General features: G+C 36.0%; 1 protein-coding gene across 5 annotated transcripts in view; it reads right to left on the reverse strand.

Annotated features, from left to right (window-relative positions):
• The window catches only part of LOC106881175 (unconventional myosin-XV), a 329895-nt gene that overhangs the window by 56469 nt on the left and 260155 nt on the right, over positions 1-13271 (reverse strand). For 3 of the 5 annotated variants that reach the window (XM_052973940.2, XM_052973938.2, XM_052973939.2), the window contains 9 exons: positions 11378-11452; positions 10762-10922; positions 10473-10642; positions 8879-8951; positions 7878-8078; positions 7616-7714; positions 4641-5241; positions 3338-3458; positions 1427-1605 (listed from right to left, as the gene is read on the reverse strand). In XM_052973940.2, the coding sequence (XP_052829900.2) occupies positions 1427-1605; positions 3338-3458; positions 4641-5241; positions 7616-7714; positions 7878-8078; positions 8879-8951; positions 10473-10642; positions 10762-10922; positions 11378-11452 (1680 nt within the window). The remainder of the gene's footprint in view (positions 1-1426; positions 1606-3337; positions 3459-4640; positions 5242-7615; positions 7715-7877; positions 8079-8878; positions 8952-10472; positions 10643-10761; positions 10923-11377; positions 11453-13271) is intronic. The other 2 variants (XM_089364116.1, XM_052973941.2) reach the window with 1 other exon arrangement.

The raw sequence follows: 13271 nt of genomic DNA on the forward strand, positions 1-13271 counted from the left end.
ATTCCAAGTGTGACTATCGCATCTATTTTTTTTCTTTATAATTTATTTGACATTGTATTCCGTAAACTATATTATCCAATGTATTATTTCTAAAGATGGCTCAGAGTAATATAACCAACAGCTGACTGCTATTTCTAGCAGGGCGAATGACGGCTAAGAGGATGCTTCGTAATATCATTTACCAGTAAAATTGTAACAAAATATCGAAAGCGAAACTGAGAGTTGCCTCCCTTTACCGCTAGCTCATAATCGTTTATTTTAATAGCACTTCTTCACTTTGATAATTTACTGAATTTCCACGAACGACTCCAATGGCCAGCTGTCTGGAATGTTGACTTAAGGACTGGGACAAAATGTTATAGGTTCAAATCCAATCAGCTGGCTATAAAACGCATGCTGTTGATTTGTGAAGTGACACTGACAAACCACCCTTTTAATTAGTGTTATATACATACACACGCACACACACGATGGTGGGGTACAAACACACACATACACACACACACATATATATATATATATATATATATATATATATATATATATATACAATGGGCTTCTTTCAGTTTCCGCCTACCAAATCCATCCACAAGGCATCAGTTAGCCTAAGGCTATAGTAGATGACACTTACCCATAGTGCCATGCAGTGGGGTTGAACCAAAATCATATGCCACACAACCATGCTTTTTATGTCAATTGCTTCAGGCAGGCTGGATGGTCAGCTGTTTGGTTGATGTTTTTATTGCAATGGTTGAGAGCTGCAGCAACATGTAAAACAGTGGTTCTCAACCATTTTTCCTCCTTTGATTACTTTTCTGTTCTGGTGGATCCCCATAGCCATTTGATATTTAAAAACTAGTTTTATAGATGCTTCTTTCAAAATTGCTATTTTGTTTTTTTTCACACATTAACTTGTGTAGGTTTAACTATGTAAAATGATAGAGAAAGAAACTGAGCTGTTTCTCACAATAAATACATGTAAAGCAGAAATTTTTTCACAGATCCTTAAGATACTACTGTCATCATCATCATCATCATTTAATATCCACTTTCCATGCTGGCATGGGTTGGACCGTTTGATAGGAGCTGACTAGGCAGAAGACTGCATCAGGCTTCACAGTCTGTTTTGGAAGGAGTTTTACAGCTGGATGCCCTTTCTAACACCAACCACCACACAAAGTGGACAGTGGATCCATTATTTACTTTTTTCTTGTTTGGACCCCCAAAAGCCTTACTAGGACCCCCAGGAGTCATATGGACCTGGTGCATATAACTAATTAAAGATCCACACCTTGCACCAACAATTAGTTTTACTATGTCCATCAACTGATGACACTTTGTTGTCACTCAACCCCAGATCACTGCCCTCATCAAACATACATTCACCACACGCAGTCTTAGTGCTTATACAATACTTAGTCCTTACCATCTGGCTGTACAGGGCCTGAGCCAAAACTTGTTGTTGTGCTTGCTGTTGTTGAGCAGCCATTTGTTGCTGAGCTGCCATTTGATGCTGAGCTGCCATTTGATGCTGAGCTGCCATTTGTTGCTGAGCAGCCATTTGTGCAGCTGCTAGCTGCACTGGGTCAATAGTTGATAAAAGACCTGTGTGAAAAGAGAAACAGAATGGTGTATATCAGTGAAATTGTATTGATATAGAGAATGAAAGGGTGTATATACATGAGATTATATGCAGAACTATTTATACACTTATGTATTTATACAGTTATATGCAGAACTATTTATACAGTAATGTAGGTGCTATCATTGTTTCTCTATCATTAAAGGAGTAATTGAGGTATAAACATATAGAAGGTGAATGACAAATGAATAGAAATGTTAAAAGAAAGAATGGGATGAAAAGAATAAAGTGAAAGTTGCAGATATTATTAAGCAAAGGGACATATATTATTTGAAATAGCTGAAAGTGTGTTTCTTCCAATGTAAACACCAGTAAACATGCTGTTGTTTATAAAATTCCTCCCTGATAAGATTGATACATTATTCCACATTATTCTTCCTCTCAGATTTATTTTAATGTATCAATCAAAACATAAGTCAGTAATATGGTGATATAAATGATTTAAATAACATCTTGTGCATTTGTCTCCATTTTCCCTTACTATTATATCTATATATATATATATATATATATAAATACACACACAGATATATGTGTATGAGAGAGCAGTATAAGTGTGTGTATGCAACAATATGTATGTGCACCTGTGTGGTCATTTGCTCTTCTTTATGGAGCGCATAAGAGTTGAAGATGCCTGGCATTTTCTCCTATCAACTGGTGAGCTGTCATTGAGATTTTCAACTAAAATCTTTGGGTACTTGCTTTAAAGATTTCCCATGTCTATCAATGTTTTTGTTTTTTCTTTACTGGTATCAGAAAGTACACAGGGCCAAAAGTGATGCTGCAAGGTATCTCATCTACCACACTAACTTTTCTCCAGTGCACGCAGACATCCATACATACACACATGTATAGATATAAAGGCATTCAATACAACCTGATTTCATGACAAAAAAGGATTACATAGGCCAAGCAAGAGTTTTATCATACCAATGAGACTATCAAGACAACACAGAACTTCATGCACAAAATCCCTTTTCTATCTCACATAAATTGACACTTTTGCATGTGTGTACATATGCATACATTCATATGAGGGAGTGCTGAAAAGTTCCTGGCTTTGAGTAAAAGAAAATACAGGAGGATCACTTAATTATGATTTTGAACATATTCCCTTCTCTGATTCACACACTTATTGCAGTGGTCCTTCAGTTTTTCTAAGCCCCGGAAAAGAACTTGGAAGGTTGGGTCTCCAACCAGACATTTCATGACACCCTTAGAACCAGGAACTTTAACAACCTCGTGGTATATATATATATATATATATATATATACTTAGGGTGGGTCAAAAGTAATGTAGCAAAACATTTGCCATTTAAGATATTTTTTTAAATATGCAATGTGTGTATATATATATATATATATATATATATATATATATATATATATATGTATGTATATACTTAATGTTAATGTTAAAAGAAAAAGAGGGTTATTGTGCTTAATTGCTGACAATTTTATACTAAATTCTTTATTAGCTGCCAACTAATTAATTCGCTAATGATTAGTTGGTTAAATACTTAATGACTAACTGATGATCGCTGATAACAATTGATTACTTGGTGATTAATTCCTTGGTTAGAGTATTACTAATTGGTAGCTGGAGAGAATGTGTATGGGTATGCACGTATGTATGACTAATTAGTGTTTAGTAACAACAGGTGAGAGATAATTAGGTTGACTGTGTAGTCTTACCTGTTGTGACAGGCATTGTTACAGGTGAAGTAATTGCAGGTGTTGTAACAGTGAGTGGTGGAAAGAAGTTGGACTGCATTGGTTGTGTTGGAGCCAACAATGGACTTAGCGGTATTGTAGTCTGGAAAAATAAGAAAGAACAGTTTACAATTTAGTAGAAATGTAAGGTGGCAGGCTGGCAGAATAAACCATAAAATATACTTTTATCTTTGGACAAGATATCTCAAGAACTGCTATATGGATTCAGATGAAACTTTCAGGGATGTTTGGCCTGATGTTTGGCACAAACTGATTAGATTGTGAGATCGATCCAATACTGGACAAGGATTCTGGATTATTTTCTGTGTTTTTTTTACTTAATTTTTGAGAGTGGTGGGGTTCGTTTTTAGTATTCTCGTTTGTGAGAGCAGTCGAGTTTATTTCAGATATTCTCATTTTAAAAATCATCTCTGGCTGATCATTGAGAGGACATTGGTGTTGCCTTGGCAGAGGGTTGGTGTTATATCATACTAAGTTGAACTTGAACCACTGAACTCAGACTCCAAATTTGCTTTTGGAAAATAACTATAATGACAGGAATACATCAATAAAGGAGCTTCTATGTGGTTGTTTTGTCTGTTAGAAATAGCAGCTAAACTTCCCTCAAATCACATCCTGTTGTCTTTTTCTCACAGAAGAGATAACACATTGGATAATGTAGTCGTACAGGAACTAAATCTGAATAAAAGACTGCGCTGGTTTGGTCATGTGATGCAGATGGATGAGGACAGTTGCACAAAGATGCGCCAATCACTTAAAGTTAATGGAAGTTGTGGAAGAGGGAGACCCGGGAAGACATGGGACAAAGTACTGAAGGCCGATCTCAAAACATTGAGGCTTATAAAGGAGATGACAAAGGATTGCTGTACTCAAGAAAGCCTGCTCACCACAACAGAAGTGATATCCAAAAACCAAGGTGCCATGTAAAAAGCACGCAATAAACTCTGTAAAATGGTTGGCATTAGGAAGGGCATCCAACAGTAGAAACCAAGCCAAAACTGACTATGGAAACTTGTGTGGCCCCTGGCCTTGCTAGTTCCTGTCAAGCTGTCCAACCCATGCCAGCATGGAAGCAGACGTTAAATGATGATGATGATGGTAGTCACTACAGGAACGTTGTTGATTATAGCGCTGTCACTGGATGAGAAGTGACCAAGGACTAAAGAACAATAATGATTAAGTAAAAGAAAATCATTTTAAACATTCACAGATATATTTGTAATTATAAAAAAAAAGAAGAAAAAAAAAAAGCGATGTCACTGACCTGAGGGCCTTGAGTAAGACCGTTTCCACCGCCTTTGATTCTTGATTGAAGAGATCGTGCATCACTAAGCTCATCCACATTGTCATTTAAAACATTTTCGAAAACATTATCCACCCACTTGGCCCATGTAGAATTACGATCATCTGACATAACTGAGACACTTTCATGGGGAACATTCAAGTGATGAGCTCTTGTTGGTGCAGTTCTCTCTGTATAGCGAGCATTCAGTCTGGTGTCAGCAATATCTGTTTCACTCATGTTGACTGGACTTGGGCTGACATAACGTTTATTCAGTTGTGACTCTTTGTTGAGGTTACTGGGTGCCTGGATGCTGCTGCCATTGGTGGTGGCGTAGTCGCCACTGCTAAGTGGAGAAGCAGCTCGCAATTTGTAATTATGATAACGATCATTGAGGGGACTTTCGTTTGTCAGATCTGGCAGGAAGTCTTCAGCCCGGCGCTGATTTAAAGGGTTTGATACTGAAAATGCAATGTCTTTCTTGGACTTCTTAGAATTAGCCCGAATAGAGGTTTCAAGAGGAAGAACTTCAGGGAAATGTCCTGTAAAAGCCATGTTTCGGTCCTTCTCTGGATCATGAGGACTGCAGTGGGGGAAAAAAAACGATAGCCACATTAAAATACAGAGCTGGTTTAGTGAGCTGTTTTTAATAGATTTGTAAAATATGGAAAAGGTTAATAGGAGTGATATAACCCTGTCTGACCCATACAAGCATGGAAAAGTAGACATTATAATGATGATGTGATGATGATGATGATGATAAAGTTTATTCAAGACATTACACTAGTACTATTTCTATGGCATATCTAAAAATGATCATGGTGGAATATCTTCAATAAAATATATAAAACTCTATGTTTGTGTCATGTATTGAGTACTAGATTTGAAAAGAGCCTCTGTTCATTGAATTCTATGTACAGTGTGCGATGGGTAAATTGTCACCATTTTATATTTTTAATTTTGTGCTTTTGCATTGATTGCTTTTGATTTTGTCAGTTACACGGTGTAGTAGGGTCAGTTGGGCACCGTTTGTGAGAAAAACAGCACCATGACACAATTCACTCTGCCAGAAATTTGGGAACGATATGCTGTACTGCTAAGCATTCCATGGCTGATCCTACAACTCAGTTTCGTACAAGGAATACAATGGAGTGTTAGGTAACAATCTGATTATATAACCATGTGCTCATCAGGGTTAGCCAATATTGAAGGGAATACGGCAACTGATTTCTGATAATATACCCACTCTATTGGCAAATATACGAGTGCATCTTTTCCTTGACTTATGGTCTCTTAAACAACTCATGTATATATATATATATATATATGTTATTCAAGACATTTCACTTAGACCATTTCAAAGTATATGATAGAAACAACAGTAGTGTAATGTCTGGCATTACATATCACCATCTTAATGTCCACTTTTCCAGGCTTGCACAGGCTGGACAGAGTTTATTGAGGCAGGTTTTCTTCAGCCAATACTCTTCCGGTTGCTGACCCTTACCTGTTTCCAAATGAGGTAATATTTCACCCACGGCCAGACATACTTTTTGAAAATATTGGAAATGAAATGACATTCGTTTGCAACAATCATGTGATATCAAACGAGGAAAAGCAAACATACACATACGCACAGACTTCTTTCAGTTTCCATCTACCAGATCCACTGACAAATGTTTGGTCAATCTGGGATTCTTGTACAAAACACATTTGCCCAACATACTGTGCAGTGGGGACTGGACATGGAAATACGTGGTACGGAAGCAAATGTCTTAACCATACACACACACACACACACACACACATATATATATACATACATATGTGGGATTGCTGAAAAGTTCCTGGCTTTAAGGATATTGCAAAAGGCTTGGTTGGGGCCCAACCTTCTGAGATCTTTTACAGAGCTTAGGAAAACTGAAGAACCATTGCAATAAGTATGTTGAATAAAATCATACTTAACTGATCCTTCTGTATTTTCTTTACCCAAAGGCAGGAACTTTTCAGCAACCTCCTCATATGTATATGTGTGTGTGTGTGTTGCCTTTGTGCTTTGTGCTTCAAATAATATTTAATAAAATCACATTTTTTGAGAGTTTTAGTAAAATATGTAGTTTTATAGATATTGAAATATGTTATTATGAAACCAATTGAAATCTAAATATTATCCTTTATATTGTAAAGAGATTTTGATTAGAATTTTAATTTGAATATGAATACATAAATATGAATGGCCATGAGAGGGTTGGCATTAAAAGAAGTAATTTGTAAATATGCCTTTACTTTTCAATCTTAAGTTGATTAATATGAAATTTAATTAACCTATTCATCACCCTACATCTAAAGATGTAACAAAAAGATTTCAATTAATTTTGAAAATCAAAAATTTCAAAGGATTTTGTATAATAACAATGAATTTTTCATGATGAAGCTGATATCTGGAACACAATGAAAGATTTTCACATAAAATTATATGTAAAAAAATAAAAGAAAGGTGGTGCCCCAGCGTGGCCGCTGTCTAATTTCTAAAACCAGTAAAAGAATAAAATAGAAGGTTTTTAATTTTATTAAAAATGGTTAGTTTTTTTTTTAATGTTTTCTTATTACAGAACTAGCTATGGTCTTACATAAGTTGGTTATGAATAGGGGTAAATTATGAAGGAGTTAAATTCTTTTTTTAGAGAAAAGAACAAGACTGACATGTGATGGTTTTCAGGCAGGGCAGCAACACACTGCCCTTCACACCTATCAGAAAGCTGAACCAAGTTAGTGAGTGACTACTACTACTACATTTTCTTCATGGTGTAAGTATTTCTCATTTGAGTTTTAATGTTCACAGCATTAAATGTGTTAATAGCCTTTATTTCTCAATGTGGCTGGTATTCCTGAGCAACACATTGTCAAAATAATTTTAGTTCTTTACGATGACTAGTGAACATTCTTGTTGCACTTACTGAGTTCCTTGATTATTACTTTGGAATGTATCCTGACGTTTAAGCTTTACTGATGAGGTCTCAACAGGATTGAAATCTACCTCAGGTTCTCTCCCATGTCTGCTGAAACAATTAAAATAATATCTATCAATGGCTACAAATACTGTTTTTTCTTTCTTCCTTTTTCACCTCTTCATAAAATTATTTCCAGTTAGCTTTTATTGACGTTCATTCCATTTAATGGATGTACTGAATGAAAGAATGACTGAACAGAAAACTTTACCTGCTGGAACCAGTCCTTCTCCCAACTGGTCCTGCTGTATGGTCTGTGTAGACAAATGTGTATGACTTACACACAGGGAAGCCTTGGACGATCTCTATCTCAGAAATCAGATCCAACACATAATCATTCCCCATCAGCTCATAGTAGTGAGGTCCTTCTTCCAGTGCTACAGTCCAGCCACTGTGATTGTCATACATATTTCTGTGGACAAAATACATCATCTTGTTAGAGAGAGAGAGAGAGAGAGAGAGAGTACTGTAGTCTGGCAAGAACAGTATAATGTACGAGATGCTAAAAAGTTTCTGGCTTTAAGGGTATCATGGAAGGCCTGGTTGGAGGCCCAAAATAAAATATAAGATAAAAAGAATGTCAACTTTTATTATATTCATTATATATATTGTTTCTGGTATAAATTAATATTACTAAGAAATATTACCGGTCCCTGGCACACTGGGGGAAAAAAAACTGCCATTATGCCACATCAGATAGTTTGAAAAGCACCGACTTGGAACAATAAAGGACTGATGCTTGTCATGACAATGACCGTTTGACCAACAATCAGTGGTGTAGCTAAGAGTGGAGCAAGGAGAGGAGCAACCACTGGACCCAAGCACATATTTCAAAGTTGGCACCTTTCTAGCAAAGCAATTTTTTAAAAACTCTTTCATTACCTATATCAATAGTGGCAAGTTTCATACATATTATTATGACATTGATAGTGAAACATGAAATTAATGAATGTAGAACACAGTTAGGCATATCACAACTGAAATATTGAAATATTTTGAGTAATAGAAGAGAAATGGGTTAAAAGTTGTTTGGTTGTGTGCCATGGTGCTATGCCTCAGCCAACAATGTTGCTTGTTTATTATTGTTTGGGACAAAGATTTAATCTTTAGCCACAGTGTTTGATGTAATATTAGTCCAGCCAATCAAACAGAATAGTGAGTGAGTGTGTGTGTGTGTGTGTGTGTGTGTGTGTGTGCATGTAAGTTGTATACCTTTGATCCAGTAGGTTGGCAGCAAATCTCTCCCCTGTAATCCATGAATCTACATGGCCGATTTGTGTAACATCTGGAGAAAGACAAAATCAAAAAAGACTATTAGAAAGAACATATTCATTTCAAATTTTAGCACAAGGCCAGCAATTTCGGTACTTGTTTTACCGACCCCGAAAGAGATGAAAGGCAAAGTCAACCTTGGCAAAATGTGAAGACATATGAAATGCTGCTAAGCATTTTGCCTGGCATGCTAATGACTATGCCAGCTCACCACCTTAATAATAATATTAGAACAGATATCAATTGCTGGTAGGGACACTGTATTTTGCTTTGCAACCAAAATGTAGTACCAAATGTGTTAGAGGTTTATAAGACAATATTACGTCTTATTTTGTATTAGAAGTGTGTTGTTTTCATTTTGTTAAGTGTCTCTCTACAGATGTTCTATGGAATTTAGAACCAGGTTGGCTCTAAATTTGAAAGAAAATCTGTAGAGATATACTTAAGGGATGATAACATTAGAGAGGAATAATGGGAACAGGAGAGAGAAAGAGATGGGGAGAAAGAGAGAGAGAGAAGGAGAGAGTGAAAGAGATGGAGATGAAGGGAGAAAAAATGAAAAATGAAAATATAAGATGGAAGGGTGAGAGAGAGAGGGAGGGAGGGAGATGAAGAGTGAAAGAAAGAAAGAAAGAAAACAGGAATGAAAATACAAGAAGGGTGAGAGAGTGTAGAGAGAGAGAGAGAAAGAGAGGGAGAGAGAGAAATTAAGCAAGTGTTTCAGTGGAATATAAATTTCGTAGAAAACAGTTGCTTCATGTATGTATATGTGAGGTTAATGAACATATCTGTAAGGCTCTACATGCAGACAAGCATGGGGAATGTGATTAAGAAGTTCACTCATCATAATTATGTGACTTCAGGTTCAATCCTGCAGTAAAGTCTTTGACCATAGCCTCAAGCTGACCAAAGTCTCCCGAGTGAAATTTGGTTGATACAAACTGTGTGGAAGGTCACTAGAGTAGGAACGGTTTTGTTCTTTGGTGGTGGATATGAATCAGAATCTGGTTTAATATTACAACTGAGCTTTTGGGTGCTTGTAACCTGTGTCCACTCTAGTGTAAGCATTTGAGTTAGGTCTCTGGTCTGAGAGTAACTTCTTCCTTTCTTCTGACCAGTTTCGGAAGCCCTGAAAAAGTCTCACTGATACTATAAATCCTTTTTTAACTATGTCAAGAATAAACTCTAAAAAATTACAAATACACAGTGATACTACACAACTTACAATTGTATATTTCTGTTCTGAGAAGTCACAGCTCTGGAAATATGGATCTATGGATAGAATGCAATAGGAAAGGATCCTAAGGCAGGGTCTTCAAGCCAAGCCAACTGGCAGACCTAGTGGTGAATCGCAAATGAGATGACTGGATATCCTTGATCTCAGTCAGTTACACCTGGGAATCCAGCAGGAAAGTTTAATGACAGATGCTTTTGAGAAGACCCCCATGGAGAATGTACCCCTACAACTCTCCAAGAAACAGTGGGTGGCGAAAATAGATGGATGCCTAGATAGATATTATGTTTAAGTACTTACCATCAGGAAACTTTGCAGTTAAAGCCATGTTGGCCCTCCTTAAAGCTGCTTTCCATTCCAGCAGACAGGGCGGGTAAGTACGGCAAAGTGTTGGCCGTATGTTGAAGCATTGAAGTAATTTATGCTGACAGAACTCTTTGTAGCCATTGTAGCCAAAATCAGACACGTATCTGCACAACAGAGAAGCAAAAAACACAAATTTAGGATGGTTGCTGTTTGTTTTATATATGTTTGTCTTATTTAGTTGGTTTTAAAAAAGTGTCATAGAAGATTGCACCAAGGAACTTACTTCAGTAGATATTTCTTGAGTGTGTCACTTGGAATAACACAACAGAGGCAGAAGGCCAGCAGAAACCAACCCCTCTCACCATTGCTTGCCACTGCGTTCTTCCAAGTTTGGTTGGCCAATTGGCAATAGATTTCATCTCGAAGTTGTTCATCTTGTAAACACTGAAGAAGGAGATACAGCAAAACATGAGGAACAGGAAGGGAAAAGATATGAAGATGGCAGATGAAAGGGAGAGTGATAAAGAAGGAAGTGGTGAGAGAGAGTAGTAGTAAGAGGAAGTAAGAGAAGGAGGGGAGGAAAGATAGGGAGTGAGGAAGAGGAAGTGGTGAAAGGGTGTGAGAAGAGAAAGAGTAGGCTGTAAAAGGAAGTAAGAGGAGAAGTAAGAGTAAGACAAGAAGAGTGTGGTAAGTGGATGTAGGAAGTGGGGGGGAGAACATGAGTGAGAGGGAGAGAGAGAACAAGAGAAGTGACAGTAAGAGGTGGTAAGCAGAAGAGGGGGGGGAAGGGAAGTCAGACAAGGAAAAAGAATTTGAGAGAGAAGGGGTAGAAAAAGAGAGAGAGAGGATGAAATAGAGAAAGAGAGAGAAAGAAAGACATAAAGGTAGAAATACTTCACCTTTTGAATGATATAATCTGCAATGATTTTCTTGCGTTTGTCTGCCATTTTACTATCTGCCATGAATCTCATTATCTGTTAATGATAATTATATTACAATGATGTAGTAAGTTACATGTATTTTGATGAATCAGCAGTATATTCTTTAATTTATTTCAGTCATTTGACTGCAGCCATGCTGGAGCACCATGTGGTCGGTAAGCAAGCTACTTAGCACACAGCCACTCCTGCACTTATATATATATATATATGTATATATATATATATATATATATATATATATATATGGTAAAATTGATACAGTGAACTTACAGTTGGAAGTGGATAAATATTAGTTAGCTGTGTTATATTTAGTTATTTAATAATATAACTTAACCATGATATGTATAACTAGAGTACTCACTGTACTTCAAGATGTATCTAAATATGCTGCATATTTTAAAAATTAAAATTCAAAACTTTAAAAACGTTTGTATTAATGTGTTGTCGTGATTAGTAAAGCAAAATTAACAACACTTTTCTACATTTTCATTCAACTTTTAAACTTTAAAACAGTTTTTTAAATTTTTTTTTTCCATGTAAAGTGCACTAATGATTTTTAGGTTTCCATGAAAAGTGCTCAAGGAATTTTAAACTTTCCATGGAGAGCGAAGTATATTAGAAAATTTTAATATTTAGTGTAAAGTACATTAGTTATTTTTAAATATCTAAATAACGGAATAATAAAGTGCATTGATAAATTTTAACCATCTATACAGAGTGTGCAAATAATTTTAAACATTTCATGTAAAGTATCCAAGTAATTTTTAATTTTCCATGCTAAGTGGGCAAATATTTTTAACATTTCATATCAAGTGTGCAAGTAATTATTGACTTTCCATGCTAAGTGCGCTGATAATTTTTAACTGTCTATACAGAATGTGCAAATAATTTTTAACATTTCATGTAAAGTGTGCGAGTAATTTTTAACTTGCCATGCAAAGTTTGCAGATAATTTCTAACATTTCATGTAAAGTGTGCAAGTAATAATTGACTTTTCATGCAAAGTGTGCAAGTAATTATTGGCTTACCATGCAAAGTGCACTGATAATTTTTAATTCAGCTGTTTATGCAAAGCGCACTGGTAGTTTTTAACATTTCATGCAAAGTATGCTAGTAATATTTGTTTGATCACTTGTGTGTCACAAGATAAAAAAGATAGGGACACACAATGAGTGTTCAGAACAAACCAAGTGCTTAAACTTGTAAAATATTAAGTGCAGGGATGCTGGATCTACATAAGGGTTGGCTATAGACAAGGGGTCAAGCTGATGTAGGTATAAAAGAACAAAATATGAATGGAGAGTCGTGGGGCATCAAATCAATTTATAACATATTTATACATCATATTGAAGAAAATACAAAGATCTTGAAGAAAGAACAAAAAGGCACTCTGTTGGTTACGACGACAAGGGTTCCAGTTGGTCTGATCAATGGAACAGCCTGCTTGTGAAGTTAATGTGCAAGTGGCTGAGCACTCCACGGACATGTGTACCTTTAATGTAGTTCTCAAGGAGATTCAGCATAGTACAGAATGTGACAAAGCTAGCCCTTTGAATTACAGGTACAACTCATTTTTGAGTGCATTGGAGCAACATGAAATAAAGTGTCTTGCTCAAGGACACAATGCAGGAATTGAACTCATGACATTACAACTGTGAGTTGAATACCATAACCATTAAGCCATGCATGTTCACAAGATGTATATATATATATATATATATATATATATATATATGTGTATATATATATACACACACACACATATATATATACATATATATACAAATATCGCAGGAAACCAGGGAGGATCTGGAAGGTAAAAGTTCATGTTTTTTTTTTTGCTGTATTTTCA

This window comes from Octopus bimaculoides, chromosome 16 (genome assembly GCF_046866305.1).
Source record: "Octopus bimaculoides isolate indiv1 chromosome 16, ASM4686630v1, whole genome shotgun sequence".
NCBI classification, from domain to species: Eukaryota; Metazoa; Mollusca; class Cephalopoda; order Octopoda; family Octopodidae; genus Octopus; species Octopus bimaculoides.